Source organism: Anopheles moucheti, chromosome 3, assembly GCF_943734755.1.
Source record: "Anopheles moucheti chromosome 3, idAnoMoucSN_F20_07, whole genome shotgun sequence".
Lineage (NCBI taxonomy): Eukaryota > Metazoa > Arthropoda > Insecta > Diptera > Culicidae > Anopheles > Anopheles moucheti.
In genome coordinates, this window is record NC_069141.1 from 41,776,367 (window position 1) to 41,791,275 (window position 14,909).

Genomic DNA, 14,909 nt, shown 5'->3' on the forward strand with positions numbered 1-14,909 from the left:
ATTTCAGCTGCTGGAGATCTTCCACGGTGTCGATCGAACTCGGATTGTACGCGAAGCGAAACGTGCGTGAATGAAATCTGTGCCAATCCATGCAACTGTGGCCAGAACGCGGATTGCTTTGTGAAGGATCACTACCCGGTGTGTAGCTGTCGTCCGGGTTATTCCGGTAACGCCCAAACGGGTTGCTTCAAACTCGAGTGCCAGAGTGACAACGATTGCACGAACGACAAACAGTGCACGAACGGGGCGTGTGTCGATCCCTGCCTGTACCAGAATCCTTGCGCACTGAACGCGGAATGTTACGGTGATCGGCATCGGGCTGCATGTCGTTGTTTGCCGGGGCTGGAGGGCAATCCTTTCGAGCGCTGCAGACGTGTGGAGTGTCACTATGATGGTGAATGTCCGCAAACGCTCGCATGCCAGCGGGAGCAGTGTGTGGATCCGTGTGCCAACTCACCGTGCGCCCAGAACGCACAATGTTTCGTGATTAACCATCTGGCGCAGTGCAAGTGTCCCGAGCGGATGCCGGAAGGTAATCCATACTCGTTCTGCCGCCCGCGGGCCGTGGAGCGTGAAGAGTGCCGCGTGGATGGAGATTGTCCGAGCCGTCTGGCGTGTATCGGAAACCGTTGCGTCAATCCTTGCGATGAGCTGAAACCGTGTGCTGCGTCGGCACTGTGCACTGTGCAGGACTCCGTCCCAGTGCGGACGATGGTTTGCGAGTGTCCGGCCATGCACGTGCCAGATAGCGCTGGGGAATGTAAGCGCGTCGTGCTGCAAACACCGGTTGGAGTTTGCACGACGGATTCCGAATGTCCGGAACAGGAGGCATGCATCAACCGACAGTGCCGTGACCCTTGCAGCTGTGGAACGAATGCGATCTGCTCGATCAAGAACCACCGCGCGGTGTGTTCGTGTGAGGATGGCTACGAGGGCAATCCAAATATCGCGTGTCGTGCGATTGGTTGCCGCGTCGATTCGGAGTGCGAAACGAGCAAGGCGTGCGTTAACGGAAACTGCGTCAACCCCTGTCTCGACCATGACCCGTGCGGTATTGGAGCCGAATGCTTCGGACGTGCGAATCGCGCTGAATGTCGCTGCCTGAGCGGTTACCGAGGCAATCCGTTGGTGCAGTGCAATGTGGTTGAGTGCCGTAGCAACAACGACTGTCCGGACGACAAGCAGTGTCGCAACTCGCAATGCGTCAATCCATGCATCTACGAGAACTCGTGCTCGGCACGAGCGGAATGTCGGGCGCAAAATCATCTGGTCGTCTGTCGTTGCCCGGTCGGGCTGGTGGGTAATCCTTACGTGGATTGCCGGCCGGAAATCGTCCCGGAATGCCAGTACGATACGGACTGTCCGTCACATTTGGCCTGCATTGACAACAAGTGCACGGAGCCTTGCAATGCGCTGACACCGTGTAATCAACCGGCCCGTTGCGAGGTGGTACCTTCTTCGCCGGTCCGCACGATGTTGTGTACCTGTCCAGATGGGTACGTCAGCAGTGGTAGCGGCACCTGCAAACCAGTGGTGAAGGCAGGCTGCATATCCGACTCGGATTGTTCTAGTGATACAGCGTGCATCAACAGTATCTGTCGCGATCCGTGCAACTGTGGACCGAACGCGGAGTGCCGCGTCAAGGACCACAAGCCGGTCTGCTCCTGTGCACAGGGCTATGACGGTGATCCAGAGACGCAGTGTATCAAGATTGAGTGTCGATCGGATAGCGATTGTTCAGGACAGCACACGTGCTACAACCGTCAGTGCGTGCCGGCATGCTCGATGGAAAGCTGTGGTACGCAGGCTGAATGCATAGGCGTTAACCATCGTGCCGTATGCGAGTGTGTGCCGGGTTACGAGGGCAATCCGAAAGTGGCCTGCAAGCTGATCGGCTGCCGGCGCGATTCCGAGTGTCCACTGGACAAGGCATGCATCAATGGAAAATGCGAGAATCCGTGCGAACTGCAGGCAGTATGTGCACAGAACGAGCAGTGCCAGGTGTACCAACACCGGCCCGAATGTGCCTGTCCACCACCGTTCGAGACCGATCCATTGCAAGGATGTGTGCTGCGTGACGATCGTTGCATGACGGACGGCGAATGTCCATCGCAGACGGCCTGCATACAGGGCGAATGTGTCAACCCGTGCAACGTGACGGAACCGTGTGGTGTGAACTCGATCTGCAAGGTATTGGATACGTTGCCAGTGCGCACCATGATATGCGAATGTCTCCCCGGATATCAAGGCAATGCAGCGATACAATGCGACAAAAGTAAGTGTTCCCGCTATTGATGAACTATTTTGGGGAACTCAATCGTTTTGCTAATGTAAATGATTCTCTTTTCTACTTTCAAACAGTGGCGTTATGTCCAACGGATCGTGGATTCGTGCGTAACTCGAACGGGGAATGTGTCTGCCCACCAGGGTACGGGCTGTCACTGTACGACGATTGCCAACCATGCCGGGAAGAGGATGGACTCAAAGTGGACGAGACGGGACGCTGCGTTTGTGCACTCGAACGTGGTCTGATCATCGACGAGCGTGGTCGCTGTATTTGCCCAATCGAGTATGGCTACCGGTTGACCAGCCGCGGTGAGTGTGTTCGCAGTGAGAAGCCGGAATGCGAACGGGATGAGCACTGTGCCGAATGGCGATACTGTAATCTTGATTCGAAGACATGCGATGATCCATGCCAGAGGAAAGTATGTGGCACCAACGCACTGTGCAATGCGACGAACCACCAGGCGGTGTGCCAGTGCATTACGGGATACACTGGAAATCCAGAGGAACATTGCAGTAAGTAGCATTTGGTGGTTGATAATTTGGTCGCAGTTTCCGAAGTATGCAGTACTCACCGTTTTCTATCCTATTGCAGATCAAACGACAAACTTCAGGACGGACTTCCCACAGCCAGAAATGGTAGTAACGTGCCAGGCTGACGGTGTTCAGGTCGTTATCGATCTAGCAGAATCGAACTTCAACGGGGTGCTGTACGTGAAAGGTCACAGCAAGGACGAAGAATGTCGCCGAGTAGTGAATTTGGCCGGTGACACATCGTCAGCTCGCACCCAAATATTCAAGGTACACTTCGGCAGTTGCGGTCTGATACACGTGAACGGTATCGCCAGCTTTGTGCTGGTAATTCAGAAGCACCCGAAACTAGTGACGTACAAGGCCCAGGCGTACCACATCAAGTGTGTATACCAAACGGGCGAACAGAACGTCACGCTTGGGTTCAACGTGCAGATGCTGACGACGGCCGGAACGATCGCGAACACCGGACCGCCGCCAACCTGCGCCATGCGCATAGTGGCGTTCAACGGTGAGGAAATCAATTCGGCCGAAATCGGAGACAACTTGCGACTGCAGGTGGAAGTACAACCAGCAAGTAAGTGTGGCCTTGATGTGCATCAATCTCACGACACGTACTAATGGACGGTGTTTTTCTTTCCTTGCACAGCTATCTATGGTGGATTTGCTCGCAGTTGCGTTGCCAAAACCATGGAGGAAAGTGTCGAGAACGAATACATCGTCACGGATGAAGACGGTTGCGCTACCGATCCGTCTATATTTGGCGATTGGGAGTACAACGCGGAAACAAACAGCCTGCTGGCGAGCTTTAACGCGTTCAAGTTCCCTTCGAGCGACAACATCCGCTTCCAGTGCAACATTCGGGTCTGTTTCGGCAAATGCCAACCGGTCAATTGCCATGGAGCGAATGCGTACGGTAAACGGCGTCGGCGTCGTGAGGCACTTGGCATCGATATGATGCGCACGATCGAAGTGGTGTACAACCGGACTCGGCGTGCCGCAGACGAGACCGCCCTGGCTACGGATGATTCGCTTGGCGTCGAAGGCACGCTGCGAGAGGAAATTACGATTCAATCGAATGCGATATTGACGCTAGAGAAGCGTGAAGAACGATCGTTTGACTCAAACAACAGTAAGTATAGCGGGAATGTTGTTCACAATGCTCATCATTCATTGAACGAACCATACTTACATGTGCTCTCTATTTACGTCACAGTCACACCGGCGGCACAGCGAGTGGAGGACATTTGTGTCTCGATGATTGGACTTATCCTGGCGCTGGTTATTACGGCTCTGCTAGCCTTGGTGGCCGTTGCAGTTGCCGTGTCGTGCTGGCTGATGGCCTATCGCAGAAGACCAACCATAACAGGACCATTGCCACATCCACCCGAATTCCCCAACCCACTCTTTGCGCACCACGAACCATCGGAACCGTCACATCATGATTTCATGGGATAAAATAGTAATAATTACGAGCGAAAGTGTAGACGAAAGCTACGAAACACAAACACAAATATCGAATTATGACTAACCGAAACGAAAAGAAACACAAAGAAACTGTAAAGAATTACTATAATACGGCTGCACATCGATCACTAATCCAAGATTAGGTGTAGTTGTTAACATTCATTAAACGAACAGCAATTGTAGACGAACCTGTTAGAGTTTCCCTCTATCTCAAACATTCTCAAACGGCGAGAAGCCACAAGTAAGGGATGAATCTGTAAATAGCATTAAACTCGATCGGAAATAGGGAGCTACAAAACAAAGGAACGATAGTTGCTCAAAGAGCACCCAGAGCATGCTCTCTTGCAGTAAGACCAATCGAAAACCACCCAGCAAGATTAGTTCGAGATAATCGTAAAGCTCATCTTATCGAACTCAGAATCAGTGTCCTTCCTTAGGTTCATTTAGTTAGCTTAGTTGCAAATTCTTATTAGCATTGTAAAGGACGGAATGCGAAAGATCAGGGGCAGTAGAACCATGATCGGTCGCATTCCAGCACATCCATACCATCTCCTCCGTCGATCGTTACTAGTCCTTTATTTATTAATGTTAATATGAAGGTTAAAACGTCACGTGGGGTTAGTTTCCATAGTCCCAAAAGTTTGCTGAAGTTTACGGTGCGTCTATCGTCTGCGTCTCGCAGCTGCTAGGCCACCCACCAAGGACATGCGGCACACTCCGCGCGTATAATTGCATCTGCGCCGTTGTACGAACGATAGCTTCGTGAGGCCCATTTCCGTTTTAACTGTAATTTATTGATATTTTAAAGTATGCTTTTGATATATACTGAACGAATGAACGACGATCGGCGGAGGATTTGACGACGGCATGTTAGGAAAGTATGAAATAATAATTTGTTTTTTTTTTTGTCAATGTTTTTTTTACATTTGAACCACTTGGAATGTAGTGTTGTAATATAGTTTTTGTGGCTACGGGCGTTATAGAAAAGGCGCATTGGAGCGTTGATGAGACGGCGACATACTGCTGCGAAAAGTGATGTTAACACACTTGACGATAAACTCTTGTTCTAGATATATGATATTTAAAAAAAAAAACAACTTTCCGCCTAACAACACTCACTACCTTTTACTGCCATAGATGGGTTTCACCGTGGAAAAGGACGCATATTCTTCCACCGGTTGTATGTAAGACTGGTTACCAAGGATTTTGGGCGACGTGCACAACATGCAAGGAGCAGCGACCTTGCTTGCTGCATATTTCCTGTAAATACGGTACCAACCAGACTACAAACCGAGCAGAGATATGTGTTTCACCTACGCTTCTAGAATTATCACCAACAATGAAATTTACTGCCAACTTCTACGCATTGTACCGATATGTCTATTGCCAACCTATATGCCGCTCCGAATGGTTCGGTTCCAGCAAGTGTTCAGACCCGATCAAATGCAATCGATGCACTAAGTCACATTTTCGGAGCAGAACTTCACACACAATGTGAGATCCGCTTACTTCCAAATGCCGTGCTTAACAATAAACCTTGACCCTTAAGTAGTTGTGTAAATGTAATCAGGTTCTCTCAGAAGACTGCCACCAAAACCAATCAGCACTAAAACCGTACTCTGCGCTTTCTTGCTTTGTACAGCAAGGAAAATACTCGCACAGCGTACCTTCCTGTTTCCGTTCATTTGTATTAGTCTTTGTTTCTATCGATGCAGCCGTACGGAAACTTGCAACGCACTCCTATACGAATACGAATAGTAAAAACGAAACGAATCTTAACTAATAGGAAAAAGAGAAAAAAATCGCGATAATAAACAATAATACTAATCAACATATGGTGTTTCATTCTCCCCTTTTGTGCTTTTCAACGTAAGTGTTCTGTAATTAAGCATTTGCCCTAACAGCTATTTCCAACCAGTCGCTACGATCGAAGCTAGGACTTTATCGAACCGACGTAGTTTCGTTTCCTCAATAGGATTGGATTGAGGATCAATACGACGAAGACAAAATACCTGCTTGCCGGGGGCTCTTATCGAGATAGAGTCTATCTCGGAAGCAGAGTATCAGCAGACGGCGACGATCTCTAGGTGGCAGTGGAGGATCAATCCGCTTGGAGGCCCAGGGCGGAATTGTAGTTGGGGCCTCCAATTTTTAAAACGATGCAGGAGGGAAGGGGAACATGGAACAGGGGACTTAAAATGAGACAAGGCGAAAAGCGCAGTAAGAAGGGGCCTACTCCGCCTACCGTTTGATCCGCCGCTGGGCCGCCCCTAATCATCTTCTTCAAATGGTCCGCCAGGGCCATAACCATCTTCGAATACAATATCGGAACCGGCTATATCACCACCAACACCAGTTACCACTGTACCTGTACTCTTCTGTATGTACGCTACAATCATACGTGCGCCAACTTCGAGAAGCTGCACGTGGTGGAATTTACAACTACAGCATCCAAGGAGCACTTTGCCATCGAATTGGTTCGCTCGATGTTCTTCCGGGATATTCGCCATGCAACACTCAGTTATACTTCTTCGATCTTAACTTAACTTTACAAAACATTCAAGCACCAGTATTTGGTGGTGGACATAATCGATATTGTCTGTCCTGCAGCGAGTATTTATCACTCGCAATCTCCTAACTCGGATGTTCAGTCATACGTATGAACGCATGAACTGTTCGCGATGAACTGCGCCTTTGCCTTCTTTCACGTATACCAGGTATTGACCAGTTCCGGAACAACACACCAGCGGCGGATCAAACGGTAGGCGGTGTAGGCGGTCGCCTAGGGCCTCGCCGTGTCGGGGGCCCCAAAAAATTTGTGTAGTAGTAACTTTCCACTTTGCACTTTGCACTATGCAAAATTTGCCTCATCCTTTCGAAGAAACTTGGTGAGCGAGAGTGTAAATTGTTCAGTTTTTCATCGGAAAATGTTTGCCATTTATTTTTGACGAAATTGTTGTTCAGACTATTAATACGGTTAGATTAGTGTTTTAAGATGTAGAGAAAGACAATTTATTATAGGACTTGTAAATTCAGTTCACCAAGAAAGAAAATCTACAGCATTTCGAATAAGGAACGATGTAACAAAAGAATAAAAATCACTGTAAAGTTTAGCATTACACAAATAACAAAACAATAACTCATAAAGTATAAAAAGAAGCTAAAAGAAGTTAATTTCCACTACGAAATTATGCACTATCCGTGAAATTATCTTTCCCCTCCACATTTACTATTGCTGAAACTGCTGGCAACTGAATGTGCCGAATCTAAAGCCGTGTTTAGCTTTACTGTAGCTGTAATCTGTAGCACAAATGCTTCTTAAAAATAGAACCATGCAGAAAAATAACTATTACATTATTTTTTTTTTAAATTCCATTATGACGGCAATGCCGTATTTTCAACTACTATTACATTATTTAATGAAAAAATCGTCATGCAGTACTTTGTTTTTAGTATCTTTCATTTCATCTTTTATTAATACATTCCAGATTTACTTGATTGGTCAATAAAGTACATGTGTGATATTTGCCATTTCACTAATTCGATGTAAAATATTATTTTTTTATCCGAGAATACGCGAATTTCTATTTTTAGTTCCAAAGGTACGATACAAGATAACGAAATATGTGTATAAAGAAATAGGTGTATAAGAAAAGCTGCGATTAGCCGGACATGTTGGAGAAATATCCAAAATCCCGAACAGTATCGCCATCTGACGGCATCGAGGCTTCAAAACGAAACACTAACTGTTGTGGTGTGGTTTACTTTTTGTTGCCCTTTCCAGCAGGTTTGCTTCCCTTCGCTGCAGCTCCAGACCCTTTAGCGTTCGTGACCGATATGCGAACTTTAGTGTTCGTAGCTTCCGGCCCACCGGCACTCGTCTTCTTCCCGGGTCCTCCTTTTTGGGTCACAATTTTCGCACCCGGTCCAGTGTTCGTAGCCTCCAGCCCACCGGCACTCGTCTTCTTCCCGGGTCCTCCTTTTTGGGTCACAATTTTCGCACCCGGTCCAGTGTTCGTAGCCTCCAGCCCACCGGCACTCGCCTTCTTCCCGGGTCCTCCTTTTTGGGTCACAATTTTCGAACCCGGTCCAGTGTTCGTAGCCCCGGCCCACCGGCACTCGTCTTCTTTCCGGGTCCTCCTTTTTGGGTCACAATTTTCGAACCCGGTCCAGTAGCTGCCCTGGAGGTGGCGTCACCTTTCCCATGATTCGATACTCCACCACGTACTCCGGGAGCTTTGGATTTTACGTCTTTCCGTTGGTGAAGCGTTGGTTTCTGCTTGTGATCCCCTTGTGCAGGATCATCCGTACGGAAGCCGACCGTTTTTTTCCGCGAAACGGGTACACTATCACTGACACGATCTTTGCCATCGGCAGTCGGCTGTTTGGTAGATTCGTCGTTGTCATTTCCATTTAGATTCGTCTGTTGCATCTCATTCGTACTTTTCCCTTTAGTCGAACCCAGTTTAACGGAGTCGTGTTTGGGACCGTGAGATGGACGGGACCGGTACGCCACGGACGACGGGTAACAGGTCTGGTCGTTGGAGCGATTGCAGATATAATCTGATGAGGAACACAGCTGAAAGAGCTGAAAGAGCTGGACGATTTGGACTCATCCTTCAGGCTCATTTGGTATGCGCAATCGATACAACGAATTTCGCAAATGTGGCACAATCGACACGATTGGGAACAACACGATTGGGAACTTCCATCGACACGATTCGGAACTTCCATTGTGTCCAAACCGTAGATAGATGGCGTTTTTCCATTGGGTGCCGGCCCCAATTCGGACGGGTCGTTGAAGCAGGTTGGCAGAATTGATTTTGCCAAAGGTTCATCCTTTTGAGTTTTGTCGCCACACTTTGGACAGCAGCACTCGATTGACAGCCACTTCAAGCAGGCCTTGCAACGTTCACAACATTTGAAATATTGCGAAAATAAACAGTCGGAAGTAGTCGTGGGATCTTCAATCGCAACATCATGCACGACTTGCCGCATCAACGTTATCGTTCCCACCACTTCATTGTCGGCGTCGTGTACGAAAAGTTGCTCTTGCACCGGTGAACCATCTCTGGCAGCGCAATTGAAATTCTTTACATACGCGTCCTTCAGATGAAGTACGCCCTTGTAAACAAATCCAGCGGGAATCCGTGGAATCAACACGAATCCTTCAGGTACTTCACTCAACACCATCATGTAAGCTGCTTGGATAGATGGTTGCTTGGATAGTAATGTTATATTTCAATGTTGCTAAAGGTTTATATTAGCTATGGTTGGTTGCTTCGATTGTAAACTTCTGAATGATTATATTTCAATGTCGCCAAAGGTTTATATACATGCAACTTCTTCCGACCTTATTATCGGGTTTCGAGTACAACTAATTAGTTCTTCATGGGATATAAAAACATTATTCACATACAGAATGTGTATTAAGTAATTACAGAATATATATATATACCCAAGCTCCAAACGTCACACGAAAGGGCGCCCGAAAATGCTCCCACAGGGCGCCCGAAATTGGTACCGTCGGGCGCCCGAATAACGATGGCTAAGGCAGGTTTTGACATTTGCAGTAGCCAAAAAATTGGCAACGCTGCCAAAAACAAAATTTTCGGTTCCATCTTGCCCCTCTCTCCCACCATTCCCTACCAGTTCATTTTTTCTTCTATGCATCCCCCAATCATTTTACTGTCTATATTTAGAATCGAACTCGTATTGTATGTGTTTGAATCTCTAATGTGTTATGTATTTGTCTTTTACGTCTGTGTTGAATTGGGGGCTAATATAGGGCTATAAAAGCACCCCATGATGGAGTCAAGCGAAATATGCACTGCTGTGTATGTCTTCGTCATGAATTTGCGCTAGATGCACCAAATTGATGGTGCAGTTAAAGGTCGGTATGTATTTTGGTTTCGTTGAAGCCTCGGCCTCAGCGAAAAGTGCTTCCTGAATTGAATGAAGGTATAAATAGTCTGCATTTAACATTCATTTTCAGACACTGATTCCAGTGGAACAGCATCATCATTACCGTCATGAGTTTGTCTCATCTTGTTTTCGTGTGATCGTAGCGTAAACTATTGTAAATACATTAGAGGAGCAAATATTATGTAGCAAGAACTCTGCTTGCAAACCATTCGTGCGATTATAATGTCTCTTTTATGACGCAGAATATCACATGCACATTCAGAGGTCGGTATCGCTGAAGAAAATTGTAACCCATTTTAACCACTGCAAGATGGCACTGGAGCTGTTGTGCGATGTAACAGGGTCATTTACGTGTTTAAGGACCTCTTCGGGTACAGGATGAACCTGTAGCATAGTAAAAAAGCACATTCATACGACATAAATTTCTTTCATTCCTTTGGTTCTGCCGGCAGCATGATCATGACGGTGGAACCAGTTGCACGAACATGGTGGTGATACAGAAGCGAATGACGCTTTATTCGCAAGGGTAGAAGCTGCAGAAGACTCCTCACTGTTATTTTCTGCATGGAAACAACTGTATTTCACACAATTGCAGAAAAAATTGGTTCGCTTCTGCAGCGGCTTCTCTCATGTTGTTTACGTGAGCTTCTTCTTCTTCTTCTTCTTGATGACGGTGTGACACCCAATATGCTGCCCAAGGTACCAACATCAACAATAGCAGTGCCCCCGAAGGTGGGCTAAAACTTGCAAAATGTTGAAAAATCGACTGAATGTTAATAAAACGTGTTTGCAAAATTAGGTAAAATCTTTTTAAAGTCATATAAGATAAAATTGCTGACCATAATGCAGTAAAAACGCCTTAAAAACACGTGCACTCTTGAACTGTGTTGCGTAAATCGACAATGTTAGCCCGTCCGGCTGTCTTTTGCATGTTGGGTATATATATATATATATATATATATATATATATATATATATAATATAAGTATATTTTCTATACTCGTATGCTAAGTGTTGTGATCCAACCTGGCCGAGCTGATTAGACCAGTTGCTCGCCGTTGACAGTCAAGCTGTCAACGTGTCGATGTATAGGTGAAGGATCAGCTCGGCAGGTCAATGGGCCCTACACCGAAAAAGGGAATGGCGCAAATCCGCTTGGTGCGATCGGTCGGTGTGCGCGCGCGAGTCTAATTTTATAAGTTATATTAAATATATGTAGTAACGTGTACTTTGTGAATTCGAATTAAAATAATATCACGACCGAAACATAAAAGTGGCGACGAGGGAAACCTGAACTTTTTCTGTTTGTGACACATTTTACTGCGTGTGTGTGCTTGTGACAAACATGTTAATTTTGTAATAGTTTCGTGCATTGTGAAAAATTCCGCGGCCACCGATTAAAAAGCGTAAGATGAGCACCAACGAGAACGGTGCATCAGACGCGAGCGAGGAGGAAACACGTCGATCTTCACTGATCCGTTCCAGCGCTTTTGGCCCCTCTCATCTCTTCGCTCCTCCGCCAACGCAGAGCGTACCGTCAGCGCCATCGCAGCATCCCGGGACGCCGTCATTTCCACAAGCGGGATCAGCACCGAATCCCGAAACTGCTGCGCTTTACCAAATGTTGCAGTTAATGCAACAACAAATGTCCCAGCAGCAGCAAATGATGGCACAAATGATGCAAATGCACACGACACAGCGTAACCCGGAATCCCAGCATCAGCAGCAGCCGCTTAGCCCGCAGCAGCCCGAGCTCATCATGGAAGCCTTGGCGCGCAGCTTAATAGAGTTTCGGTACGAGGCCGAATCCAACGTAACGTTTGAAGCATGGTATGCCCGTTACGAGGATTTATTTAAGCAGGACGCCTCCCGACTCGACGATGCGGCTAAAGTTCGCCTGCTACTAAGGAAGCTAGGAACGATGGAACACTCTCGCTATTCCAATTACATCCTGCCCCGTCTTCCGCGCGACGTATCTTTCGAGGAAACAGTGTGTATCCTGAAGTCGCTGTTTGGATCCGCTGAATCCATCGTTAGCAAGCGTTACCAGTGTATGCAGCTAGCAAAAACGCGCTCGGAGGATATTCTAGCGTTCATTTGCCGCGTGAACCGTTCATGCGTCGATTTTCAATTTTCATCGATGAACGAGGACCAGTTCAAGTGCTTGATATTAGTATGTGGGCTGAAGAATGAAACTGATGCAGAAATCCGCACAAGGCTTCTCGCGCGAGTGGAAGAGAGAAATTATGTCACGCTAGACGAACTAGCAGCCGAGTGTCGGCGTATAAAACATTTAAAAGGGGACAGCGTAATGATTGGTGCAAAATCAAGTGACCAAGTTCTGGCCGTTCATAGAGGATCTTTGCAAACGAAGCCTTCACACCATCACAGAGCCACTGTGCAACAGCGAAAGTCTCCGCAACGAAAACCGCGACGCGTTACTGCGGCGCGTCGAGGCGCAGTAGGAGACACGGAGCCTTTAGAAAGCGCGATCCGGTTGCCACACGTGTCGTGATGGTAAACGTGTGCAGAGTGAACGAACGGCGAAAGTTCATTTCGATAAGGATTTTCGGGAGAGACGTGCGGTTACAGCTAGATACGGCATCTGACATAACCGTAATTAGTCGTGCGTTATGGCAGTGTTTGGGTCAGCCGCCGTTAAACGCCGCAAGTGTCTGCGCAAAGACCGCATCTGGTGATGCACTACAGCTCGATGGGGAATTCGAAGCGGAAATCACGCTCGCTGGCAAAAGAATGAACGCTACAGTCCGGGTTGCTCCAGCCGACGTGAAGCTGTTCGGCGCCGATCTGATCGAGCTTTTCGATCTCGGTTCCATACCCATGGACGCGTTCTGCAGCGTGATAGGGTCCGAACCCTTTGTGAAGAAGCCCGAAACCGAATACGTCATCGCCAGCCTCGAACTAGAAAACGACGTAAGATCTGTTGTGGTAAAAGCAATCGACTCATTCCCTCTTAATTTCAGAGACGTTGAACAACACACACAAACTGATCCCCTACTGCGGAAGGTGCACAAATACGTTGTCGAGGGCTGGCCGCGCAATGAATCATTCGGAACAGCGCTATCGGCATTTCACAACCGAAAGGACGCTCTCTCAACGGTAGGAAGCTGCATTCTTTTTAAAGAGAGAGTGGTCATCCCCGAAAAGCTGCGACTTCGATGCCTAGAACAACTCCACGCAGGGCATCCGGGAATCCAGCGTATGAAGGCGATAGCACGCAGCTACATTTATTGGCCTTCATTAGATGGGGATATAGCCGACCGCGTAGCCAGCTGTACACCCTGCATGGCAGCTGCTAAATCACCTCCCATCGCCGAGCCGCAGTCTTGGCCGAAACCGTCGAAGCCATGGGAGCGTGTACATATAGACTACGCCGGGCCAATAGAGGGTCACTACTTTCTTATCGTCGTTGACGCACTATCCAAGTGGCCCGAAATCGTTAAGACGTCAACCACAACCGCCATGGCTACCATTTCAATTCTGCGAAATATTTTTGCACGTTTCGGTATGCCACGGAAGCTAATCAGCGATAACGGGGCTCAATTCACCAGTGAAGCATTCAGCGATTTTTGTATCCACAACGGCATCGAACATGTTACCACGGCACCGTTTCATCCGCAGTCTAACGGACAGGCCGAACGATTCGTGGATACCTTCAAGCGCGCCCTACGTAAAATTCGAACGGATAGCGTTCCTCTCGAGGAAGCTCAGGAAACCTTCCTCTTATCCTATCGCTCGACACCGCATCCTGGCCTTGATGGGCGTACGCCGGCTGACATCATGTTCGGTCGAAACATTAGAACGTCTTTGGAGTTTCTACGCCCACCGTCATCGTTACAAACCGAACCTGCCCATCCGCAAGCCAAAGAACCGTATAACGGAAGACAATTTCGGTTAGGAGATCCTGTATTCGCCAAAATGTTCCACCGAAATACCTGGAAATGGATCGCCGGTAAGGTCTCCAAACGAATCGGCGACGTGATGTACGAAATCACGACGCATAACCGGCAGACACATCGACGCCACGTGAACCAGCTTCGCAGGCGTGTATGTGATGGCTCGTATCTCGACAGCCATCCCAGTGATCAATTACCGTCGGACCTTCTAGACGAGAGTCCGCGAAACGCGAATGCACCGGCAAACCAACGAAGGGCTTCAATTGATGAAGTGCCCTTACCGCATTCACCGGGTACATCGCAACCTCACCGCCAGAAGCCATCAATTCGCCTGGATCCATCAATCCGCTTAGATTCATCAATCCGTCAAAAGCCTACGTCCGCGGTTACCAGTCAACCAGCGGTTCATTCGCCACGCCGGTCTTCTAGGCTTAGAAGACTTCCGCGTAGGCTCGACGCGTATCGGCTCTATTAAAGAGGGGGAGATGTTGTGATCCAACCTGGCCGAGCTGATTAGACCAGTTGCTCGCCGTTGACAGTCAAGCTGTCAACGTGTCGATGTATAGGTGAAGGATCAGCTCGGCAGGTCAATGGGCCCTACACCGAAAAAGGGAATGGCGCAAATCCGCTTGGTGCGATCGGTCGGTGTGCGCGCGCGAGTCTAATTTTATAAGTTATATTAAATATATGTAGTAATGTGTACTTTGTGAATTCGAATTAAAATAATATCACGACCGAAACATAAAACTAAGTTTGTTTTTATAAGTGGCGGTTCAAACGTTAGGC

The 14,909-nt window shown here is 47.9% G+C and overlaps 3 protein-coding genes across 3 annotated transcripts in view; all 3 read left to right on the forward strand.

The window, feature by feature from the left end:
- Nucleotides 1-5,454, forward strand: part of LOC128302695 (uncharacterized) — a 149,033-nt gene extending 143,579 nt beyond the window's left edge. The window contains 6 exon segments of the mRNA XM_053039559.1: nt 8-2,275; nt 2,362-2,799; nt 2,879-3,391; nt 3,464-3,748; nt 3,788-3,946; nt 4,031-5,454. Of these exon segments, the coding sequence (XP_052895519.1) occupies nt 8-2,275; nt 2,362-2,799; nt 2,879-3,391; nt 3,464-3,748; nt 3,788-3,946; nt 4,031-4,272 (3,905 nt within the window). The 3' untranslated portion in view covers nt 4,273-5,454.
- A 6,163-nt stretch (nt 5,455-11,617) lies between these two features.
- LOC128302696 (uncharacterized) lies at nt 11,618-13,199 on the forward strand. Its single transcript, XM_053039560.1, has 3 exons — nt 11,618-12,379; nt 12,847-13,140; nt 13,191-13,199. Exons 1-3 carry the CDS (start codon nt 11,618-11,620, stop codon nt 13,197-13,199), a joined length of 1,065 nt encoding a protein of 354 aa, XP_052895520.1.
- A 313-nt stretch (nt 13,200-13,512) lies between these two features.
- On the forward strand, nt 13,513-14,552 carry LOC128302697 (uncharacterized protein K02A2.6-like). Its single transcript, XM_053039561.1, has 2 exons — nt 13,513-14,179; nt 14,440-14,552. The coding sequence occupies exons 1-2, from the start codon at nt 13,513-13,515 to the stop codon at nt 14,550-14,552; spliced, it is 780 nt and encodes a 259-aa protein (XP_052895521.1).
- The last annotated feature ends 357 nt before the right edge of the window (nt 14,553-14,909 follow it).